At 35.1% G+C, this 24604-nt stretch overlaps 1 protein-coding gene and 1 long non-coding RNA gene across 2 annotated transcripts; one reads left to right on the plus strand and one right to left on the minus strand.

Annotated features, from left to right (window-relative positions):
- Positions 1–805: 805 nt before the first annotated feature.
- On the plus strand, positions 806–1953 carry LOC120203421 (glutaredoxin-C4-like). The gene is made up of 4 exons (XM_039203717.1): positions 806–997; positions 1283–1356; positions 1583–1681; positions 1797–1953. Exons 1-4 carry the CDS (start codon positions 849–851, stop codon positions 1871–1873), a joined length of 399 nt encoding a protein of 132 aa, XP_039059648.1. The 5' UTR covers positions 806–848; the 3' UTR covers positions 1874–1953.
- On the minus strand, positions 1859–24115 carry LOC120203427. Its single transcript, XR_005523816.1, has 3 exons — positions 23982–24115; positions 9485–9487; positions 1859–1973 (listed from the first exon to the last, which is right to left on the minus strand). It is a non-coding gene; the product is annotated as an uncharacterized LOC120203427 (long non-coding RNA).
- Positions 24116–24604: the final 489 nt, after the last annotated feature.

Raw genomic sequence — 24604 nt, forward strand, 5'->3', positions numbered from 1 at the left:
TTTTCTATAAAATTAATTATAGTGTATCAAACAATTACTGAAAATAATTTACACAATATCATCAAAACACTGTAAAATAGTTTTCGAAAACTATTTCCCTAAAAATGTAATTTATTTTACGTAAAATAATTTTCATGTAATTCATTTTATGTAAAACAATTTTTAAGTAATATTTTTTACGTAAATTATTTTTTAGAAAACCAATTACAATCTATTAAATAGACCCTAAATGAAATAGTATCATTCAGATTATCTGAACTGATTGCGAGTGGTTTTTTTTTGCCCAATAGGGCAACCCGAAAAAAATATGTAAAATAGGATATAAACACTTTTATTTTGGGATCTATTGCATTTTTTACAATGCATGTAACTCGTCTCGTCAAGATGACAAGTTCCAATAATTTTTTTTATTCTTTTTATCTTGATGTAATAAATTTTAATAAAAAATTATATTTTATTAGAACTCGTCACCTTGAGATAACAAATTTGAATAAAAAATAATTTTTATTAGAACTCACAATTTAACGTGATGAGTTCTAGAAATACTGTAGAAAATACCGGACATCTCAAAACAAACTTCTACCCTATTTTCCCAAATAGTTTACTCGTTTGCCCTATTGGGCCAATTTTGCCGATTACGAGTTCCTCTTTTAATAGTCATCAGCCTCGGCCTTTTTAGTGAACGGGCGTCGGAAATTAAAGGCCTGATTAGCTTCCCATGGGTTCCCAAGACCTGCGATTTTAGGGTGTTTCAATCTTCGTTACCAAAAACAATTGCATTTGTAAAGCATAGAGACTAACAATCGGTACCGTGAGAGCACATACAGAGGTTTAGGGGTGGGATTATCATGGCGGCGGTGAAAATCTTGATAGCGTCGATCTTGGTAATTACAGCATCTCTGTGTTGGGTATCGTCGGCTGATTCGCCTGAAGCTGCTTTCGTCAAAAAGACCATCTCTGCCCACAAGATCGTCATCTTCTCAAAGTCCTATTGCCCGTACGATTTTCTTCTCATTCGTTCTGCTTCTATTAATGATTTCTTATCCAAATGACAAAAATCAATTAGCTTGCTTTGTGTTCTTTCTCGATCTATAATGTTTTTTACTGATTTTCTCCCTTTTAGTATTATTTGATACAATCTCCTCCTTTTTTTAGTTTTAATTCCGCTTTTATTAATATGTTCTGTTCATTGTTTGAATAATTCCAAAATAATTACTTATATATATTGACGACTAAATTTTATGTCTGGGCTAAAATTTACTACTTTTTTGGTGTTATGCAGGTACTGTAAGAGGGCAAAAGCCGTGTTCAAGGAGCTGAATCAAGTTCCGTTCGTTGTGGAGCTTGATGAGCGAGGTCTGCTGACAATTAAATTCCCATTTTTATTTTGTACAAATTACTGTTTGGCTGCAAATTTCGCTTTGCTTGTGAGATAGAAAGTCTGAACTAAATTGGTACAGCAGAGCCTTGGTTTCTCTTAGATTTTACTAGCTTCAACTGAAATTTACAGTAGTAGCATCAAATTGATTTTGAACTTGAAATGCTTGAAGTTGGAAGAGTTACTTTTCTTTTGTGTTGACAGATGATGGATGGAGCATTCAGGATGCGATGAGTGAGATTGTTGGTAGGCGCACTGTGCCACAGGTTTTCATTAATGGAAAACAGCTCGGAGGCTCAGATGGTAACTTTTGCTTTTCTTTACCTGCAAATTTAACCCTTCTAGATTTATGCCATTGCAATATGCTGGGATGATAGAATCGGTAGAGACGTTAACAAACTGTGTTCCTATTTTTCAGATACTGTTGAAGCATACGAGATTGGAGAGTTGGCTAAGCTATTAGGTATTAAGGAAGAAGGCAAGCATGATCTCTAAGTCCACAATCAAAAAAGAATGTTCTTCTCTCGAGTAAATTTTGAATTTTATTACTTTTAAGGTATTTCTTTCTTTTATTTCAACAAGCTAATTACTTGTACTAGATTAGTTTCGAAACTATTTTTTTTGTTTAAAAGTGATAAAGTGAGATTTTGAAAACCACATTAATTTTTAATTTATCACTTTCAATTGATTTCTAATTTAAAAAACAAATACAATTTAAAAAACCTCTCGTTTCGAAAATTTTGGGATTTTGTTTACAATAAAAAAATATGGTTCGAATAGTCGTCACTAATATTTGATTAGGGTGTGATTGGACACTCAAAAATATTTTTGTTATTTTAAATAAAAATTAATTTTAATTAAAACAACAAGTTAAAGTATGCGTTATCAAAATCGAGTTTGGGAGTCGATTACGAGTGAGGAAGGATTAGCACCCCCACAACGTCCTAAATCGGTACCTAATCGATTAATTAACGTCTTTGCAATGAATTTTACAAATTCGAACTTAATTTAATTTTTGATCTCATAAAACAAAGATGTGAATTTAATAATATTCAAAAGCATCCAAATAAATTAAATTAAAATTATAAAGTTGTTTTAGAAAGATAAAGAATGTTCGATTATTTACAAATATCGAGATCAGATCTTAAAAGCTATAACAATATTTTCTCGATAAATTTAAATAGTCGAACATTTCTTTTTCTTCCATTCCTAAATTTTAAAGTGATGGATCGATTTTTAGGCGTAACTAATGGGATACACTTTTATTTTAAAATCATTAAAAGCGGATCTCAAATACATTATGACAACCCACTTAAAATAATTTTAAATTAAAAGTGTCTTACCCTTAATCCAATTATGTAATATATCGAGTTATGCACATGAGGATATCATACAAATTAATATATATAAAAAATTATCTAATTAATAAACCACCTATGTATACATGTATACATATCATCATCATCATTCAAACATATGAAGCATACATTTGAAAACAACCCTAACTAACTATACATGCATACGCATAAAAACTTAAACATGAACTAAAATGTAAAAAAACTAATTTAAGGTTAAAACATAAATGACGTAGACAACATACTATTGTAAAAATGATAAAAAATTAAAAGAACTTAAAGACATGTGACCAAATTAAAATGGGAATGTAAATCTGATGCTAAAATAACAAACTGTACAAGTATTGAGTTATGATACAAAAATAATAACATTCCCGACACCAAGGTTATAATTTGTCAATTAACAAACAGAGGATTAAAACGTAAAAATAACTAAATAGGAGGAGCGTGAGCATAAATATACTGAAATAATAAAACAAGGAAACTAATCTGGAAAATAACAACATTAGGACAAAAAACCTGAATTCGAAAGCAGTCCCACAAGTGACCAAAGTAAAAATAAGAGCTAAACCTCTAAGGACCAAAAGATAATTTTACCTAAAAGTTTCCGTGACTAAATACTAATTTAACCAAAAACTCTAATATATAACCTAAATAAAAACAAACATAAACTAATTTACCAAAATACACGACTGGCTCTCATCTTCCTCTCCATTCTTATCTCTCCTCACGAACGGCGTTTCTCTCCACTGCTCAGGTAATGAATCAAACCCCTCTTACTTTCAATTTCTCTTTTGTTACAATGAAACATGACAATGATTTTTAAAATGATGAAATGCTTTTTTGAATCTTTGTTTTGTATTTGCTTCGCTTACTCAAAAATGGATAACCCATTGTTACATTCCCTCCTTGGCCTTAGACTCTAAAAAAATAAGACTTCCGAACCTAAATCGAATCCCTACCACGACTACCTAACCTCAACAGCACGACCGAAAACTCTGGGGAACCCCTCCTAAAGGCGATAGCTATTCTTTTCAAATGTAGACAACCACTCGCTCTCCTCTATTTTATTTTGGTTTTGTTAAACTAAATCTCACTTTTTTCCTGACAATGGAACCAACGCAGAGAACAAATGGAGTCAACAAGACTCCACTCGTGTTTGGGTAGTCTAGGTAAGTCCCAATCCCTCTCAAATTTTAGTTTTAAATAACAATCACACACACACACAAAGAAAACGAACTTAAAAATAAAGAATTGAGGGAGAATTTCTCAAAAAATACATGTACCTCTATTGTTTTCTCTATTCTTGAATTATAAGATTACACTATTGTTCCTTTTGTATCCCTTTTACACTGTGAAATGGCCAATCTGCTCCTAGTCTTCTCCCTTTAGTTGGATTTTTCCTTTTTTCTGTGTTTTTCATTGGTTTTTCTTTTCAATCGTCTCTGGTTTTTTTTCCATTTTTTTGGCCTTGATCACTTTTAATCTCTGGTAGTTAATCAATAAAAATCGGCCCTCACCCCATTTACGGTTTTTTTAACTCCCGATAACTATTTTTTCAGTTTTTAGGACATCACGGACTGGAGGCTTGGATGATAACACTACTGGGTCATTGGGCTTGAACTGGGCCTTCAACGGGTTAGGTTCTTCTATAGGCATGTCATTACTTCGGGTATGCTCCGACTTAGCCCCGGATAAATTGAGTATCAACAGCTGTCCCTCTTTGCTCATTATCGTGTAACAAGAATAGAGCAAAGATCAAAAGATGATCGAGTTTGTCCGGTCCTGGGAACTTCAAAAGATTAAAGCACTCCACTGTTACTTCGGGATAAATAAAACTTGAAAAATCTTTGAATGATGGGTCTGCTCCCTATTCGTTCAGGGAGTATAGAACTCGAGCAATCTTCATAAAACGGGTTCGCTATCTATTCCTTCAGAGAGTATAGGACTCGATCTTCAACAAACGTGTTCGCTCCCTATTCCTTCAGAGAGTTTAAGACTTGATCTTCAACAAACGTGTCCGCTCCCTATTCCTTTAGAGAGTATAAGACTCGATCTTCATAAAATGAGTTTGCTTTACTACTCTTCCGTGAAGGCTTAAGATTGAATTTCTTCAATACTCTTTCGTGAAGGCTTAAGATTGAATTGCTTCATTGCTCTTTCGTGAAGGCTTAAGATTGACTTGTTTCGAAGGTCAAACCTGAAAATCAAACATTATCAATCATGAACATATGCATGAAAATATTATATATAATTTGAGAAAATTTCTAAAAATCCATCTCCATCATGAAAACTTGTCCAGAAACCATTGGATATGTGAATCTGCTTTGGCTCAGTTTTCGTATAAACATCATTCTTTTCAAGATCTCAAAACTAGTTATCTTTATCTCGATGCTTCAATATCTTCAATCTTTAACTATCTTTGGGAAACCTGTGAATGCTTAAGTCATCATGCAATTATGAATGTCATGATCCTATTCATGCCTAAAATGTATGCAATTATGCAATTTAATGCATTTTCTTCTTCGAATGAACACCATCTCCTTTGATCTCAATGGAACTCGGTTTCGTCTTGGGCACAGAACATTTGACCAGTTCACCCTAGTTAACAATCTCAATTTCATATCTCTCGGTTTAACAAGACATTGACTCATTTCCTTCTTGAAATCCGCCAGTACCCATGAACAACTTCTTGCTAAATGCCAATCTCTTTGGGCCATCTTCTAATGGCTGAGATTTTCTATGAACGACAAGGTTTTAGCTTCCCGTAACTATACAAGCTTACATGTTAAAACCATTGTTAGCTTCAGAACACCTGCATTTTCCCAAAACCTTTTGCACAATAATACAAATGATCTCATGTACTTCAAGTTAAGCTATATGTTTTAACTTTTCAAAATAAGATGCTTGCAAAAGGGAAATTAACAAGAAAAAACATCTCTTTATTTATATAATGCAGAGAATTTTAGGTAACTACATGGCAAACTTTTTAACTGGAAAAAGTAAAAGAACAAAAGAGTAGGCTTATTCAAATATCAATAATGCAAATACTTTTGAATTGGCACTCCGTTAGAATGTCTCGAGTGTAGCTTCTGTCGAAAAGATCTCCAACATTGGGATGATGCTTAAGAGTGTGAAGCTACTTCTAAACTCCCAAATCTCCCATCATTGGATGCCGTAAACCAGTATTGAATCTCATGTGCATTCAATTTCCCTCCTAGTTGTTTTCATCAAGACTTATTAATCGTTGGTCTCAACCCTAATCATTAATTGCCATTATTACTACCCATATCATGAGCTCTTTCCCTTCCAAAATCAATTCAGAACCTCCACCATGCACGAATTCTGAATTTAAACAAAACTCAAGTCGCCCTTTGCGAGTTTTCAACTTGAGACCTCCTTTAGTTTCAAGACGCCTTTTACGGATTTTCATCTTGAACCCCCTTTTATTTTCTTTTTTCTTTTTTCATTTTTCATTTTTCATTTTTCATTTTCATTTTCATTTTTCATTTTTCTCTTTCTTCTTTTTCTTTTTCATTTTTTTTCCATTTTTCCATTTTTCTTTTTTCTATTTTTTTATTTTTTCATCATTTTTCATTTTTTTTTCATTTCTTCTTTTTTCATTTTTTTCTTCAAGCGAAATATCTATTAATAGCGTCGGAATTACTGGATAGGGTAATTCTGATCCATCCATTTTAGTTAAAACTAGAGCTCCCCCTGAAAAGGCTTTCTTGACAACATAATGCCCTTCCTAGTTGGGCGTCCACTTTCCTCGAAAATCTTTCTGAGTAGGCAAAATCCTTCTAAGCACCAAATCTCCTTCGTGGAATTCTCGAATGCGAACTTTCTTACCATGTGCTCCTATCATACGTTTCTGGTACATCTGACCATGACAAATAGCTTTCAATCTATTTTCTTAAATCAAATTCAATTGGTCATACCTAGCTTGTACCCATTCTGTCTCATTTAGCTTCACCTCTGACAAAATCCGAAGTGAGGTAATTTCCACCTCAATAGGTAAGACAACTTACATCCCATATACCATAGAAAAAAGAGTTGCCCCAGTTGACGTCCGTACAGAAGTTCGATAAGCAAAAAGAGCAAATGGAAACTTTTCATGCCAATCCTTATAGGTCTCAGTCATTTTCTCTATGAGCCTTTTGATGTTTTTATTAGCCGTCTCTACTGCCCCATTCATCTTCGGGCGGTAAGTGGTGGAATTATGATGCTTTATTTTGAACTGCTTACAAACTGAATCCATCATCTTATTATTTAAATTCAACGCAATATCGGAGATAATCCTCTCTGGTAAACCATATCTACAAATGATTTTCTTCTTTAAGAATTTGCATACCGTCGACTGGGTAACATTTGCGTAAGAAGCTGTTTCTACCCACTTGGTGAAGTAATCTATGGCTACCAGAATGAAGCGGTGACCATTTGAAGCTTTGGGAGAAATTTGTCCAATAACATCCATGCCCCACATTGAGAATGGCCACGAAGCTGTCATTACATGCAACGGATGAGGAAGAGTATGCATCTTATCTCCATAAATCTGACATTTGTGACATTTTCTGGCATAATTAATACAGCCAGTTTCCATAGTTGACCAATAATACCCAAATCTCATAATCTACCTAGCCATAACATGCCCATTAGCATGAATACCACATATTCCTTCATGCACTTCTTCAAGAATCAACTTGGCTTCTTTCGTGTTAACACACCTTAACAAGACCTGGTCTAGACTTTTCTTGTATAGAGTCTCACCATCAAGCACATACCCTGATGCCATTCTTCTAATGGTTCTCTTATCATTCTCATTGACCTGTTCCGGATAACTCTGATATCTTATATATTGCAAGATGTCATAATACCAGGGGTTTCCATCTTCTTTCTCTTCAATATTAAAACAATGGGTTGGATACTCATAAGCCTTCATTTCAATGGGCATCATGTTTGAATGCTCGTTCATCTTAAATGTTGCTGCCAGTGTGGCCAAGGCATCTGCCATTTGATTCTCTTCTCTGGGGAGATAATTGAAAGTTACTTCTTCAAATTCTTCAACAAGTTCCATAACCAACTTACGGTATTGTACAAGCTTAGGCTCTTTTGTCTCTCATTCTCCTCTGAGTTGGTAGATTACCAAAGCTGAATCCCCATACACCTTGAGCATTTTTACTTTACGTTCAACGGCAGCTCTAAGACCCATAACACAAGCTTTATACTCGGCCAAATTGTTTGTACAATCAAAATTAAGCCGACTGGTGAAAGGATAATGATCTCCCACTGGTGATACCAAAATTGCCCCAATTCCATGTCCCATGGCATTTGAAGCACCATCGAAGTCCAACTTCCAATATTTACTAGTGGATGCAACTGTTTCTTCTATCGAAATAGCCATTAAATCCTCATATGGGAAATCAAAGCTCAACGACTCATATTCTTCCGAAGCCCTGCTTGCAATGAATTCCGCTATAGCACTTCCTTTAATTGCTGTATGGTTTACATACTGGATGTAAATTTCAAACAATAGGAGCTGCCAACGATCTAATCTTCCATATAACGCAGGCACACCCATAAGATACTTCAAGGGATCAAGCTTGGATATAAGCCAAGTAGTATGATACAACATATATTGCCTAAGCCTTCGGGTAGCCCATACTAAAGCGCATCACAACTTTTCAATGGGTGAGTATCTAGTCTCATATTCAGTGAACTTCTTACTTAGATAATAGATAGTCTTTTCTTTCTTCTCAGTTTGGTCACGTTGCCCCAGCACACACCCCATTGAATTTTCATAAACCGACAAATACAGAATCAATGGTTTGCCTGAGACAGGTGGCGCTAAGATTGAAGTACTCGACAAATATATTTTCACTGCTTCAAAAGCTCTTTGACAATCCTCACTCCATTCCCCTGAGTTATTCTTGCGAAGAAGGTGGAATATGGGATCACACTTTTCCGTCAGCTGTGAAATAAATCGAGCTATATAATTCAATCTCCCTAAAAATCCTCTGACTTCTTTTTGTGTTCGTGGGGTGGAAAGTCTTGAATAACTTTTACTTTATCTGGGTCCATTTCAATTTCTTTTCATCTTACTACGAATCCCAACAACTTCCCAGATGTCACCCCAAAAGTACATTTATTTGGGTTAAGTTTTAGCTGGCATATTCTTAGTCTTTTAAAGAGCCTTCTTAAATTCACAATGTGTTCTTCCTCTGTCTTAGCTTTGACAATCATATCATCGACATAAAATTCTATTTCTTTATGCATCATGTCATGAAATAACGTCACCATGGCCCTTTGATATGTTGCACCGACGTTCTTTAATCCAAACGACATTACTTTATAACAAAACGTTCCCCACATGGTAACGGACGTCGTTTTTTTTCATATCTTCAGGGTTAATCTTAATTTGATTATAGCCAGAGAAACCATCCATAAAAGAGAACAAAGAATTTCCAGCAGTATTATCCACTAAAGTGTCTATATGTGGCAAAGGAAAATTATCCTTTGGACTAGCTCGGTTGAGATCTCTATATTCGACACACATTCGAACTTTCCCATCTTTCTTCGGTACTGGGACGATATTCGCCACCCACTCAAGATATTTAGCCACTTTAAGAAACCCGACATCAAATTGTTTCTTCACTTCTTCTTTAATCTTGAGCAGCATATCATGTCTCATTCTTCTCAGTTTTTGTTTTACCGGCTTACACTTAGGCTTTATTGGTAGTTTATGGAAAACCAACTCTGTATCTAAACCTGGCATATATTCATATGACCAAGCAAACACATCCTTGTATTCTCGAAGCAATTCTATCAAATCTTGTCGACCTCCAACTGACAGAGTAGTACTAATATTTACTTCTCTCTTATCCTCATTTGTCCCCAAATTCAAAATCTCAGTAGACTCTTTATGAGGCAGAATCTGCTTATCTTCATTCTCCACCATTTTCAGCAATTCAGAAGGTAGTTCACACCCCTCATTATCATCACAATCCTCGATTTCCCCTTGACATATAGGCTTCTCGAAATCAATATCCGGGTCAGAGTCATTAGCATTCATATTATTGATATCTGAGTTCCTGAAAGAAAAACGAAAGAGAATATATATATATACATATATACATATGGGAGGATATTTTCCCATATAAATAAATAGAAAGGAATAAATACATACATATATACAACAAAGAATGAAAAAATGCATGGTAGAATGTTTGCCATTTTGAACTAACATAATGCACTTTTTATTGAAAGCGAGCAAAAACAAACAGCTTAACCCTTTACATAAAATCACCTATTGCCCCAGGGTATGAACAACAGGGAAAAAGTTCCAGTGCATTACTCTGTAAAAGATTTGTAAACTACAGGCAGTTCTTCCGCGGTCCAATTGTTCAACACGAAGCCCGGCGGTGCAGGGTAAATGCTCGTAGCTCTCATTTACTCAAATTCACCATCAGTTATAACATTAATGCATAAATCTTCTAAGGCATTCTCAACCATTACTTCATTGCCCCTTAAATTCCCTTGAAACATATGCCCCTCATATATGAAAATGCTGCTCAACGGCGGGAAGGTCATGGGTTCCCAGCTAAGGTCTTCACTAGCCAATCTGGCCTTTCTCATTTCCTGACCCTTCTTAATTCCCCTCATCTTATCCCTCGAAGTTGGCTGATACCCCCAAACCAAACCGATCTCTTTTAGTGACATGACATATTGGATTCACCGGTCCTTGTAACTGACTTCCTAACCCTTTTCCAACTTTTGCTCCTCTTCCCAAGGTCAACTTGAGTCCTATTTTGGTATAATTTGACAATCTAGGCTTTGGTATCTTCCTGCCTTCGACCACAAACATGGCATTGACAAACTCTAACGATCTAAAAGAACACTCGATCGCTTGCTCATCCACTTCAATATACAGAGCAGTAGTAGAAACATAAGCAATAATGTCCTCTTCAGCGTGAATACATACCAACCTTCCATCAATCACAAATTTCAGTCTCTGGTGCAATGTGGACGGAATTGCACCGACCTGATGAATCCAAGGCCTTCCTAACAAACAGTTGTACGTAGGCATAATGTCCATTACGAAAAATTCCACTTCATAAGTTATTGGACCAATAGTCAGAGGAACATCAATCTTGCCTAACACTTCTCTTTTAGTCCCATCGAAAGCTCGAACCACACTTTGACAGGTTCTCATAAGCATACTATCTAATGGAAGCTTCTTCAGAGTCACTAAGGGCATCACATTCAAAGTTGAACCATTATCAACCAAAACCCGAGACAACACATGCGCTTTACAGTTAAATGTGATGTGCAAAGCCTTCTGACTACCAATCATCCCGGAAGGGATCTCATCATCAGAAAAAGATAAAAAATTATCAGCTTGTATATTGGAAACTAAGCGATCTAACTTTTCAATGGGCAACTCTTTTGGAACAAAAGTCTGGTTCAAAACCTTTAACATAGCATTTCTATGGGCCTCTGAACTCAAAAGTAATGATAAAACAGAAATACGGACAGGCAACTTGTGTAACTGTTCAACAACATTGTACTCACTGTGCTTCAAAAACTTCAAGAATTCCACTACTTCACTCTCGATAACAGGTTCATTGATAATATGCTCATCATCTTTTATCTGCACATCAACCTTTTTCCTCTTATCAACAGCAACCTTCTTCTCAGACTCTTTAGGTGGATCAAGAGAATAACACCTACCACTTCTGGTAAAGTGTCACACCTCATCTACTTCCTCATTCTCTTTTGTCACATCTCCCACCTGGCAATCATATCTCCAAGGCACTTGTTTATTATCCCGATATGGGAATGAAGATGGAGGTGTAATAACCACTTTCGGAGCTACCTTTTCAGCTAATCGATTCTTGGGAGTAATGATTAGGGGACAACTAGCATTGTATACCCCTTTAGACGATCCTTCTGAAGCGCAAACTTCCGCTTCCTCTTCTTCAGCAATCTCTTTAAAGAACTCAATTTCTTTACTGTCCATCATGTCTTGTACCAAAGATAGGAAGTCATGACATTGCTGAATATTGTGTCCTTCACTGTTATGATACTGGCACACCTCTCCACTGTTAAACTGTTCACCTATCAAACTGGGCTTCAACAATCCTACCCTTAACCATCTAACACCACACCCAACTCATGGGTGATACCACCTCACAAACCTTCCTTACAATTCTCTTTCTTTTCTCTTTAGTAATTGCGTTAACTCCTGCCCCTGCATGGCTTGGCAACAGATTCTGAGCTATATTTGGCTGCTCACTGTCACCAAAGTTGATGACATTCCTTGTTCTCAAAGCTTGGACAACCTTCTTAAACGCAGTATAATTCTCAATGGAATGCCCGGGATTCCCTGCATGATACTCACACTGAACACTAGCATCATACCATTTGGGAAAATGAGGTTGCATTAGTGTCACATGATACGATAAAACCACATGTCGATCATACAAAATCTGAAACAATTCCTTATAAGTCATCAGGATGGGGTCAAATTGAGGCCTATCTCTTCTCTGGTCCTTTTCCCCTTGTTTATTGTCATTTTGTGTTGATGACCCTTCTCCTTGAGGACGGGAAACAATGATGTTATTAGAATCATATTGCCTCACGTTACTGACTTTGTTTTCCTTTTTCCTCGTTGGCGACCTCTTACTAGACTCCCTTCCCTCGAGCTTTCCACTCTTAACACCATTTCAATCATTTCTCCCGCCGTAACTACATCAGCAAAACTTCGATAAGGATTACCGATAAGATGCGAGAAAAAAGGAGCCCCTTAAGGTATTGATAAAAAACATATTTGTTTCCTCATCTTCCAATGGTGGATGGACTTGCACCGCTACATCTCTCCATCTTTGAGCATATTGTCTAAAACTCTCGTTAGACTTCTTTTCCATTCCTTGTAACATCATCCTATTGGGCCTAACATCTTTTACATGTTTATACTGCTCAAGAAAGGACTTAGCCAAGTCTTTCCACGATTTAATATTAGCTCTACTCAGCTGGTTATACCACCGGATTGCCAAACCTGTTAAGCTTTCCTGAAAGCAGTGTATCAATAATTGATAATCCCCTATGTATCCGATCATCTTCCTACAGAACATCGTGATATGCGCAGAGGGACACCTAGTACCATCAAACTTCTCAAAGTCAGGAACCTTGAACTTTGGAGGCAAAACCAAATCAGGAACTAGACTTAATTCCTTTGCGTCGAATCCATAGACGCTGGTATCTTTCTTCATGGCTCTGACTTTTCTTTCTAACTGTTTCTATTTCTCTTCCAGTGGATTGTTTTGGTCCTTATTGGCTTCTTCATCAAGGTTCGGAACTTGATGATATTGATGTTCTTCCTTATACGAATTAGATCCAGGTTGTGCGTTAACAGAAGCACCGACTGGATTAATGTACACCTTCCCGACATGAACATGAGTCTCTTGAACATTCTGAGATTGTTCTGGGGTGAACCCTGGAGGATAAAGTGGGTCCTCAGTTACAGCTCCTGGCACAGGGCTTTTCCCATGTTTCGGATTTCTTCCTTCTAACAAACTCGCAAACTTGGCAAACATCTCCTTCTGGGCATTCATCATATCTTCTTGCATTTTCTTTATATTCTCTTGTAACTTGTAACATCCCAAACTACAAATTAGTGACCAAATTATAAAATTTCAGAATTTGGTGATTAAAGTAGAATAGTTGAATACTTTTATGATTTATGTAGAGATATTTCCTGAAAGTTGTTAGTAATTATTAAAAGAATTAAAGGGCAAAATGGTCATTTGACTTGGAAATTATAATAAAATGATATATATAGGCATGTGGGGATAAGGATGAGGATATTTTCTCCACTTCATCTTCTTCTTCTTCATCATTTGAAAGAAAGAGAGAGCCAAGCTTGCAAAGGTAAGTTTTCGAATTTGTTGATTATTTGTTGATTTAAAGCTTGGGTTTTGATCATTAGATGATAACTAAGCTTACGGAAAGCTTAAGTTATCTTAAACTCAAAAGATAAAAGAGTTATGATAGATTAAAGGAAATGGGTTTTTAAGTGAATTTTTGGAAAAGAGTTGATAAGTTGAATTTGGAACTAAATTTGACTTGTCATCAACTTAATTAAGAAATATGAAGTGAAAGAATTAAATTTAGAGTATATTGAATATTGGGTATGATTATTGATTTTTATATGGAGAATAGGATTTTGAGGTTTGAGATGTGATAAATGAGTAGAAATTGGTTTAAGTATGTATATTTGAATTAAGAATATGATAGGGAATGAAACATGAAGAATTGAAGTTATAAGTAGTGAATTTTCGTGTATGAACAGTGATTTCTGGGCATGTGCATCGATACACTATGAGTGTGTACCGATGCACTATGATAAATTTAGAGGATGCATCGATACATTAAGGAGTGCATCGATGCATGAGAATTTTGAAGCTATTCTGTATACCGATGCACCTATAGTGCATCGATACACCCTTAAAGGAAAATTGAATATTTGGGTTCATTAAATTAGCTCAAGTTATTAGTATTGAATTATAAGGTTTATGCTTCTGAAATTCATCTCGGGAATTATGTTTATGTAGATAATGAGCCTAAACAAATTCGGGAACAATCAAAGAATTAGGATCGAATCAATGCAAGACTAAGGTGAGTGCAATTTAATTTGTATTTTTTTTATAGAATGAACATTGGCTTGCAATGAGCCAGTGACAGAGTTATTATGGTAAGAAGGGACTCCTAAAATGGTTTTACACGAACTAGTAAGACGTTTCCACGCCTTATCCAAAAACCTCTTCTGGTCTTGCCATATTTGAATGCATAATTCTATAAATACAAGCATGTGAATGATATGATGCTTATGTGTGCATGAGTACATGAAAGTGGATATATGTGTCATATGTTATTATATGTGACATGATTTACATGATGATATGATATAAGACATACATATGTGGTTATATGAGACATGATATGAAAAATAGGAGAAAAGGAATATGTGATATGTGAAAGTGAACCATATATATATATATATATATATGAATATGAGAAATGATATAAGCTATGTGATATGATATATATGATTACATGAATATGCAATATGTGATACATGTTATATGATATGAGATAGATGTTTACACACACATGTGATATGTGATTACAAGAGAAATGACATGATTACATGAACATATGAAACATAAGAATAATGCCCATGTTATATATTATGAGAGCTATAGGTATATTTGGCATGCCAAGAGTAGAGGGTCTACGCGGTCCTTCGGGACAAAATTCTACGTGGTCCTTCGGGACGTATATGTATTCTTTGGAGCATGTATGAGGTCTTTTGAAACACTTACTTGATCCTTGGTATATGTATATGATTCTTAAGGAATTTATATGTGGTCCTTATGGACAATCTTATATGGCACTACGGTGCATTTCTACGTGGTCCTTCTGGACAAATTCTATGTGGTACTTCGGTGTAAATTTATACGAGCTGTGGTGACAGCATAATGCACAACCTCACAGTACTCACATACATTCAGTTCTCAACGGTGTACATGGGCTAATAAAGAGATTAAATATGATATATATATATATATAATGTATATGCTTTTGATGATATGAAAGGTTACAAGAATTATATGATGATATATGTTTCTATATGATATGAATTGTATGAAATGATATATGTGTGTTATGAGTCATTGTATCTGTTATAAGAATGAGGCATAATAGATACGATAAGAGCATAAGAGGTTATATGAACAAGAGATAAGAAATATGAATGATAATAGTGTATGAATATGATAAAGATCATAATAATGTTGCCATATGTACATGTATGTATTTTGTTATGTGAAATGTTTTATGATTTTTATTATATGTTTATATGCCTCACTAAGTCATCGACTTAGCGTGTGATTGTTTCACACGTAGGTTTGGAAAGCGAAAAGAGAAGTAAAGAGGAATAAGACAGGTCAGTTCTCCTTATCTACGATCAGATCAGAAATGTAAATCGAATTACATGTATTTTGTTAGAAAGAATTTAGTTGGCATGTACTAATATAAAAGATTTGAATCCGATATGTTTTAATCGGTTTTGTAAAATCATATGATTAAATTTTGTAATGTTTTAAAGGCGTATATGTAAAAATGAAAATTTTATACGGATGAAACCTTGGATTTTATGAATTTATATGTATTTTACGAAGTTACTGTAGCAGTGAATCAATGCACTGTAGCACTGCATTGATGCATAATTTATATTCGAAATTTTTCAGTGTTCATGGCACTGTTCGGGTATTGTAGCAGGTACTGTTCATTACTGTTCATACGATACTGTTAACTGTTCATACCTTATTTTACTATTCACAAGTACATTTTTATCTCAAAATTTTATACCAAGCACAATTGAACAATAGAATAACTTATTTTCTTAAAATAAGTTCAAATGTTTTGATATTTTGTATGGAAAACGTTTTTAAAAATCAATGTGACATCTCAGACTCGTATTCGGGTCGGATACGGGTTGGGATGTTACATAACTCCAGCTGAGTTTTCTCAAATTGAGCAATTTAATCATCCATGACCTTCTTCCGGGTATTATAGGGATGCTTGAAAGTTCCCAGTATTACTCTCTCACACAGTCCTTTTATTAATGTTGATGTTTATTAATGAATATGAAATATATGATTATGAATGAATAAAATGCGATGCAAAAAATTAAATGCATTAAAAAATGTATATGCAAAATGCAGGGTGTTGATACTGGAATGACTCCTTAGAACAACTCTTTATATTAGAACGACGTTCAATTACAAAGTTGGAACATATCACAAATAAATCTGCACAATCTCTCCTATTTGTTGTACATGTGCTAGCAACTCCATAATCTTTTAGTTTTCTTCAGCCTCGGGATCCAGTTCTTCAGTCACATCAGCAGCTTCCTCAGATAGAATGACCAAATATTGAGCTATTCCCTGCGTGTGTCCTAGGTAACAAGCAATAAGGTCCTCTCTTTGCTTAACTCTCACCTGAGCTTGCTCCCATCGAAAACGCCACTGTATATCCCCCTCATAAGGAACTATTGACAGCTCACTTGCTCGCCTCTGAAAATATTGAACCATGGCTTCAAGTTCACTCATTTTTTTTTCAGACTCTCAACCTCCTCATGGCTCGAGCTACCTTCCATGTTTCGGTATCGTCATAATGCAGTCTCTAAGCTTGAAATCTTCCCCTTCAACTTCTCATTCTGGGCCTGACTCTCTTGTAACCGCTGATCTAAAGAATCATTTTCTTTCGATAAAATCTTCACTTGGTGCCTACTTTGTTTGAGCTCATTTTGACTCTCTCTGGCTACTCTCTTGAGGCTCGCCACTTCTTGCCTCCATTCGATAGATGACTTACTCGAGCTAGAACCTGTCTGAGCTTTTACCATTCACTGATAAGTTGACTGAAGATCATCAAAGTCTAATCAAAGTTGCTTCTCCACTCTTTCAATTCGATCTGCTATACTCTTCTGAATGTCAATCTTCAATCCCTTTTGATACACTTCATCTTTTAGCTTCTGCAAAGTCATTCTCTATTGTCTTCGTTCTGCTTCGAAATCGCGCTTAGCTAACTCTAATGGAGATGGCACTATTCTCAGCTGTTCTTCTACAGGCTAAATGTTTTCAAGATTCATCATTAGGATGTTATCATTTACTCGACCGCTTCTCCACTGCTCATACTCTTGAGATAACTCAAGATCATAAGTGAACAGATTCACACGACGAGTTTGCTTTCAAGCCTTAGTAACCCCTTTAACTTTACCCTTATATTGATCTCCTTTGAATGCAAAATCTGATCCTACCAAGTCCCATGTGGCTGGAATGAACTGCCTTGACCCATACTATCTAGAAACTAGTAGCGGTGCATACCCGACAGAACCCCATATACCTGGCAAAGGAACCCAATCTATGTAAAGTATATCCGAAGAGATATTCCATGAAGCTCGCCACAAAATAACACCATCCCTGATATCCTTAAAGATGACCATCCATTTTTTTCGGTGAAGCCCCCAGACCATTCTTTAGAAAGAAAATCTTTTAAAGGCGAAAACCCATCTAGAAACACTCGTCCTGGTGTCATTTCAACATGTTTGAAATGACTAAGAATCCACACTAGCAACAAAGGCGCACACCCTATAAAGCGTCATTCTCCCTCGCACCTACAAGAACTCAAAGATCGGAACGTCTCAGCTAGAATGGCTGGAACATGATCCACGTGCTTGTCTAATCTTTCAAACAGGTCAACGACTGATACGTCTACATATCCTAGCATCTTTGGAAAAATAACGAGACCATAAATCCCTAAAGCAAACAAGTCAAGCTTCTTTCTCTTATCAGGGTGATGATCAATTACTTCTTTCAAAGCAGCCCAAGAGATGCATTCACTGTCTCCCTTCTTCTTAATGTTTCTAACTACCCAATCTTCACTCATTCCGGTCATCAATAGTAATTTCTTCTTAAATAAAGGAGTGATTGTCAGCTTGGTATATACTCTATCCATTTGGGACCTCAGACAACGAACCAAAGCTTGATACTCATCTATTGTTGGTCTCAGATCCACCCTACCAAATGTGAAACAGCTATAAGTCGGATTCCAGAACTGCGCCAATGCTCTAAACAGATTTTGGTCAATAGGAACATCTAGAAGATAAGGAATATCACCATACAACTGATAAAACATCTCCTTATCGGTTGTTTCCCATATTTCCCATACCTCTCTTAGCTCACTCGGATCATTCTGATGTACATTGATGTGAGTGTAACCAAATAACTCCGACACATTTCCAGGCATCACACTATCCCCGTTGGTCAGTTGAGACTGTTCCGACTACCTCAGAACATCTACATTATCCTCAACCTCTTTCTGAACCATTCGTTCCATATTACTGGCCTTCTATATGGACATCGATCCCAAATCAACACCATGTAATGGATATTGCAATGCAAAACAAAAAGAAATAAAGCAAATACAACAAAAGATCGATTAGTAAACATAAAATAATTAAGTCGGGATAATAATTTGTTAAAGAATCCTACCCATATGCTGGCTACCCAATCATGCTTTATCAGATCCTAACCAACATGATATCTACACCCATGCTTTGTTATTCACAAAAAATTCTAACCGCATGATATCTAATTCGCATGCTTGTTCGAAAAATAAACCTAACCGCATGATATCTAGTTCGCATGCATTTATTTGAAAACGAAAATAAATGACTCAAAAAAGCTTTTCCTTGTGTACCCTCCTCACAGGATTCTTAAGGTTCGGGTTTGGATCAACCTAAGTTCAAGCTCTATATTCACTATATGTTAGGTTTGGGTTTAACTCAACCTAAGTTCAAGCTCTATATTCACTATATGTTGGGTTCAGTTCTAAAGTAAGAGGTCTCGAATTATCCTTATCGGTGCTCCCTTGGGCTGTCGAACCCTTAATCCTAGTCCATCATAGGCTTTAGGGGATCGAGTTCAATTTCGAGGGAACACACCTCCTTATGTCCATGCAGAGGTGATTACCATCACGAGGACCATAAGGTGTGAGCTCCATGAGCGATCCACTATCCCATGCGGAGTGAAAACCACACGAGGGCGTCTCTCACTCCTACTTAAATAGACGGCGGGGTTTTAGCTCATTCATGAAAATACAGCTGTACAGTGTGTGAGAAAAAGGAAAAACACACACAATAAAGACACTCAAATTTCCTAATTCCCAAAAAATCCCTAGCAGAGTCGCCAAGCTGTCGAAACGATTTTTTTCTTTAAAAGTGAGAAAGTGAGATTTTGAAAACCACATTAATTTTTAATTTATCTCTTTCAATTGATTTCTAATTTAAAAAACAAATGCAATTTAAAAACCTCTCGTTTCGAAAATTTTGGGATTTCGTTTACAATAAAAAAATATGGTTCGAAAAGTCGCCACCAATCTTTGATTAGGGTGTGATTGGGCACCCAAAAATATTTTTGTTATTTTAAATAAAAATTAATTTTAATTAAAACAACAAGTAAAAGTATGCGTTACCAAAATCAAGTTCGGGAGTCGGTTACGAGTGAGGAAGGATTAGCACCCCACAATGCCCTAAATCGGTACCTAATCGATTAATTAACGTCTTTGCAATGAACTTTATAAATTCGAACTTAATTTGATTTTTGATCCCATAAAACAAAGATGTAAATTTAATAATATTCAAAAGCACACAAATAAATTAAATTACAATTACCAAGTCGTTTTAGAAAAATAAAGAACGTTCGATTATGTACAAATATCGAGACCAGATCTTAAAAGTTATAACAACCTTTTCTCGATAAATTTAAATAGCCGAACATTTCTTTTTCTTCAATTCCCAAATTTTAAAGTGATGGATCGATTTTTAGGAGTCACTAATGGGATACACTTTTATTTTAAAATCATTAAAAGCGGACCTCAAATGCGTTATGACAACCCACTTAAAATAATTTTAAATTAAAAGTGTATTACTCTTAATCCAATTATGTAATATGTCGAGTTATGCACATGAGGATATCATACAAATTAATATATATATATATATATATATATATATATAATTATCTAATTAATAAACCACCTATGTGTACATGCATACATATCATCATCATTCAAACATATGAAGCATACATTCGAAAATAACCCTAACTAACTATACATGCATACGCATAAAAACTTAAACATGAACTAAAATGTAAAAAAACAACAACTCTTCTATATGGACATCGATCACAAATCAACACCATGTAATGGATATTGTAATGCAAAACAAAAAGAAATAAAACAAAGACAACAAAAGATCGGTTAGTAAACATAAAACAATTAAGTCGGGATAATAATTTGTTAAAGAATCCTACCCACATGCTGGCTACCCAATCATGCTTTATCAGATCCTAACCAACATGATATCTACCCCCATGCTTTGTTATTCACAAAAAATTCTAACTGCATGATATCTAATTTGCATGCTTGTTCGAAAAATAAACCTAACTACATGATATCTAGTTCGCATGCATTTATTTGAAAACGAAAATAAATGACTTAAAAAAGCTTTTCCTTGTGTACCCTCCTTATGGGATTCTTAAGGTTCGGGTTTGGCTCAACCTAAGTTCAAGCTCTATATTCACTATATGTTGGGTTCGATTCTAAAGTAAGAGGTTCTCGAATTGTCCTTGTCGGTGCCCCTTGGGCTGCCAAACCCTTAATCCTGGCCCATCACAGGCTTTAGGGGATTGAGTTCAATTTCGAGGGAACACGCCTCTTTATATCCATACGGAGGTGATTACCATCACGAGGACCATAAGGTGTGAGCTCCAGGAGCGATCCACTATCCCATGCGGAGGTGAAAACCACACGAGGGCATAGTCTCTCACTCTTACTTAAATAAGACGGAGCGGAGTTTTAGCTCATGTCATGAAAATGCAGTTGTGCAGTGTGTGAGGAAAAGCGAAAAACACACAATAAAGACACTCAAAATTTCCTAAATTCACACAATTAATTTGAAACCATTAGCAAACATATCAGTACAACTATTTATTAGTTAATCGAATTAAATTAGAAAAATCAAAATACAAACAAAACTTATTAGAAACCAAACAAGGGATCAAAAACCAAATTAAAACGACTTTATAATTTTCAATTGCAAAGACAATTAATTAATCGACTATCGGCCAGAATCTCTAAAAAAAATCTCCAACAGAGTCGCCAAGCTGTCGAAACGATTTTTTTCTTTAAAAGTGAGAAAGTGAGATTTTGAAAACCACATTAATTTTTAATTTAAATCTTTCAATTGATTTCTAATTTAAAAAACAAATGCAATTTAAAAAACCTCTCGTTTCGAAAATTTTGGGATTTCGTTTACAATAAAAAAATATGGTTCGAAGAGTCGCCATCAATCTTTGATTAGAGTGTAATTGAGCACCCAAAAATATTTTTGTTATTTTAAATAAAAATTAATTTTAATTAAAACAACAAGTTAAAGTATGCGTTACCAAAATCGAGTTCGGGAGTCGGTTACGAGTGAGGAAGGATTAGCACCTCCACAACTCCCTAAATCGGTACCTAATCGATTAATTAACGTCTTTGCAATGAACTTTACAAATTCGAACTTAATTTTATTTTTGATCCCATAAAACAAAGATGTGAATTTAATAATATTCAAAAGCACCCAAATAAATTAAATTAAAATTACCAAGTCGTTTTAGAAAGATAAAGAATGTTCGATTATTTACAAATATCGAGACCATATCTTAAAAACTATAACAACCTTTTCTCGATAAATTTAAATAGTCGAACATTTCTTTTTCTTCAATTCCCAAATTTTAAAGTGATGGATCGATTTTTAGGAGTCACTAATGGTATACACTTTTATTTTAAAATCATTAAAAGCGGACCTCAAATGCATTATGACAACCCACTTAAAACAATTTTAAATTAAAAGTGTATTACCCTTAATCCAATTATGTAATATGTCGAGTTATGTACATGAGGATATCATACAAATTAATATATATATATATATATAAATTATATAATTAATAAACCACCTATGTGTACATGCATACATATCATCATCATTCAAACATATGAAGCATACATTCGAAAACAACCCTAACTAACTATACATGCATACGCATAAAAACTTAAACATGAACTAAAATGTAAAAAAAAAACTAATTTAAGGTTAAAACATAAATGACGTAAACAACATATTATTGTAAAAATGATAAAAAAAATTAAAAGAACTTAAAGACATATTACCAAATTAAAATGGGAATGTAAATCTGATGCTAAAATAACAAACTGTACAAGTATTGAGTCTTGATACAAAAGTAAAAACATTTCAGGCACCAAGGTTATAATTTGTCAATTAACAAACAAAGGATTAAAACGTAAAAATAACTAAATAGGAGGAGCGTGAGCATAAATATACTGAAATAATAAAACAGGGAAACTAATCTGGAAAATAACAACATTAGGACAAAAAACCCAATTACAAAAGCAGTCTCATAAGTGACCAAAGTAAAAAATAAGAGCTAAACCTATAAGGATCAAAATATAATTTTACCTGAAAGTTTCAGTGACTAAATACTAATTTAACCAAAAACTCTAATATATAACCTAAATAAAATCAAACCTAAACTAATTTACCAAAATACACGACTGGCTCTCATCTTCCTCTCCATTCTTATCTCCTAACGAACGGCGCTCTCTCCACTGCTCAGGTAATGAATCAAATCCCTCTTACTTTCAATTTCTCTTTTGTTACAATGAAACAAGACAATGATTTTTAAAATGATGAAATGCTTTTTTGAATATTTGTTTTGTATTTGCTTCGCTTACTCAAAAATGGATAACCCATTGTTACATTCCCTCCTCGGCCTTAGACTCTAAAAAAAAAAATAAGACTTCCGAACCTAAATCGAATCCCTACCACGACTACCTAACCTCAACAGCACGATCGAAAAGTCTGGGGAACCCCTCCTAACGACGATAGTTATTCTTTTCAAAGGTAGACAACCACTCGCTATCCTCTTGTTAAACTAAATCTCACTTTTTTCTTGACAATGGAACCAACGCAGAGAACAAATGGAGTCAACAAGACTCCACTCGTGTTTGGGTAGTCTAGGTAAGTCCCAATCCCTCTCAAATTTTAGTTTTAACAACACACACAAAGAAAACGAACTTAAAAATAAAGAATTGAGGGAGAATTTCTCAAAAAATACATGTACCTCTATTGTTTTCTCTATTCTTGAATTATGAGATTACACTATTGTTTCTTTTGTATCCCTTTTACACTGTGAAATGGCCAATCTGCTCCTAGTCTTCTCCCTTTAGTTGCCTTTTTCCTTTTTTCTGTGTTTTTCATTGGTTTTTCTTTTCAATCGTCTCTGGTTCTTTTTTTCCCCTCTTTTTTTTTTGGCCCTGATCACTTTTAATCTCTGGTAGTTAATCAATAAAAATCGACCCTCACCCCATTTACGGTTTTTTTTAACTCCCGATAACCATTTTTTCAGTTTTCCAGGACATCACGGACTGGAGGCTTGGATGATAACACTACTGGGTCATTGGGCTTGAACTGGGCCTTCAACGGGTTAGGTTCTTCTATAGGCCTGTCATTGCTTCGGGTCTGCTCCGACTTAGCCCCGGACAAATCGAGTATCAACAATTAGCTACTCAAGAAAGTTCAAGAAATTATCTTATATATGGAATTGGTGATTTGTTTGTCTTGAACTTTGTCGTTATTATGGAGTTTGCTTGTTTTAATGGGAGCATGTGAATGATGTGATTAATGATTCTTCGCTTTTAGAATAACGATTTGAGGCTTCACTTTTGTGGACTCTATATTGTGCTACAATGAAGAGAATCAAGTCCTTTATTTCCCCCACTTGAAGCTTAAGTTATAGGAATGTATGTAGATTTGCTTTGGTTTTCATAAGGTTTTCACTCCATTGAAATCAGAAACAATAATACTTTTACTGTGAAGCTGGGCCTTTACTTTGCTATAACTGTTCCCTATACCTTTTAATTCTTCAATCGTACAATTAACATCCATAGAGTCTAGAATTCATTATCGAGTCCTAAACGGTGTTATCAACATCGCATCGCTCTAGGCATCAGCACCCTTATATTGCCACAGGTGTAAGGCACAAAAAAGCACTTGTTTGAGTGAAGTAAAGAGCAATATGTGTTCTGTACTTCCAACAATAGGTCTATAGGAAAGTATAATAGCCGTTTTGGCCTCTAAAACATACACATATTGGCCTTATGTGTGCCATACTGCCAACAA

Source organism: Hibiscus syriacus, unplaced genomic scaffold (genome assembly GCF_006381635.1).
Source record: "Hibiscus syriacus cultivar Baekdansim isolate YM2019G1 unplaced genomic scaffold, ASM638163v2 tig00009942_pilon, whole genome shotgun sequence".
NCBI classification, from domain to species: domain Eukaryota; kingdom Viridiplantae; phylum Streptophyta; class Magnoliopsida; order Malvales; family Malvaceae; genus Hibiscus; species Hibiscus syriacus.

Bases quoted from the DNA above. Each gene is read 5' to 3' on its own strand.
- LOC120203421 (XM_039203717.1), top strand. From the start codon at position 849: ATGGCGGCGGTGAAAATCTTGATAGCGTCGATCTTGGTAATTACAGCA. The intron at 998-1,282 runs GTACGATTTTCT...GGTGTTATGCAG, and splicing joins TTCTCAAAGTCCTATTGCCC to GTACTGTAAGAGGGCAAAAG. The intron at 1,682-1,796 runs GTAACTTTTGCT...CCTATTTTTCAG, and splicing joins ACAGCTCGGAGGCTCAGATG to ATACTGTTGAAGCATACGAG.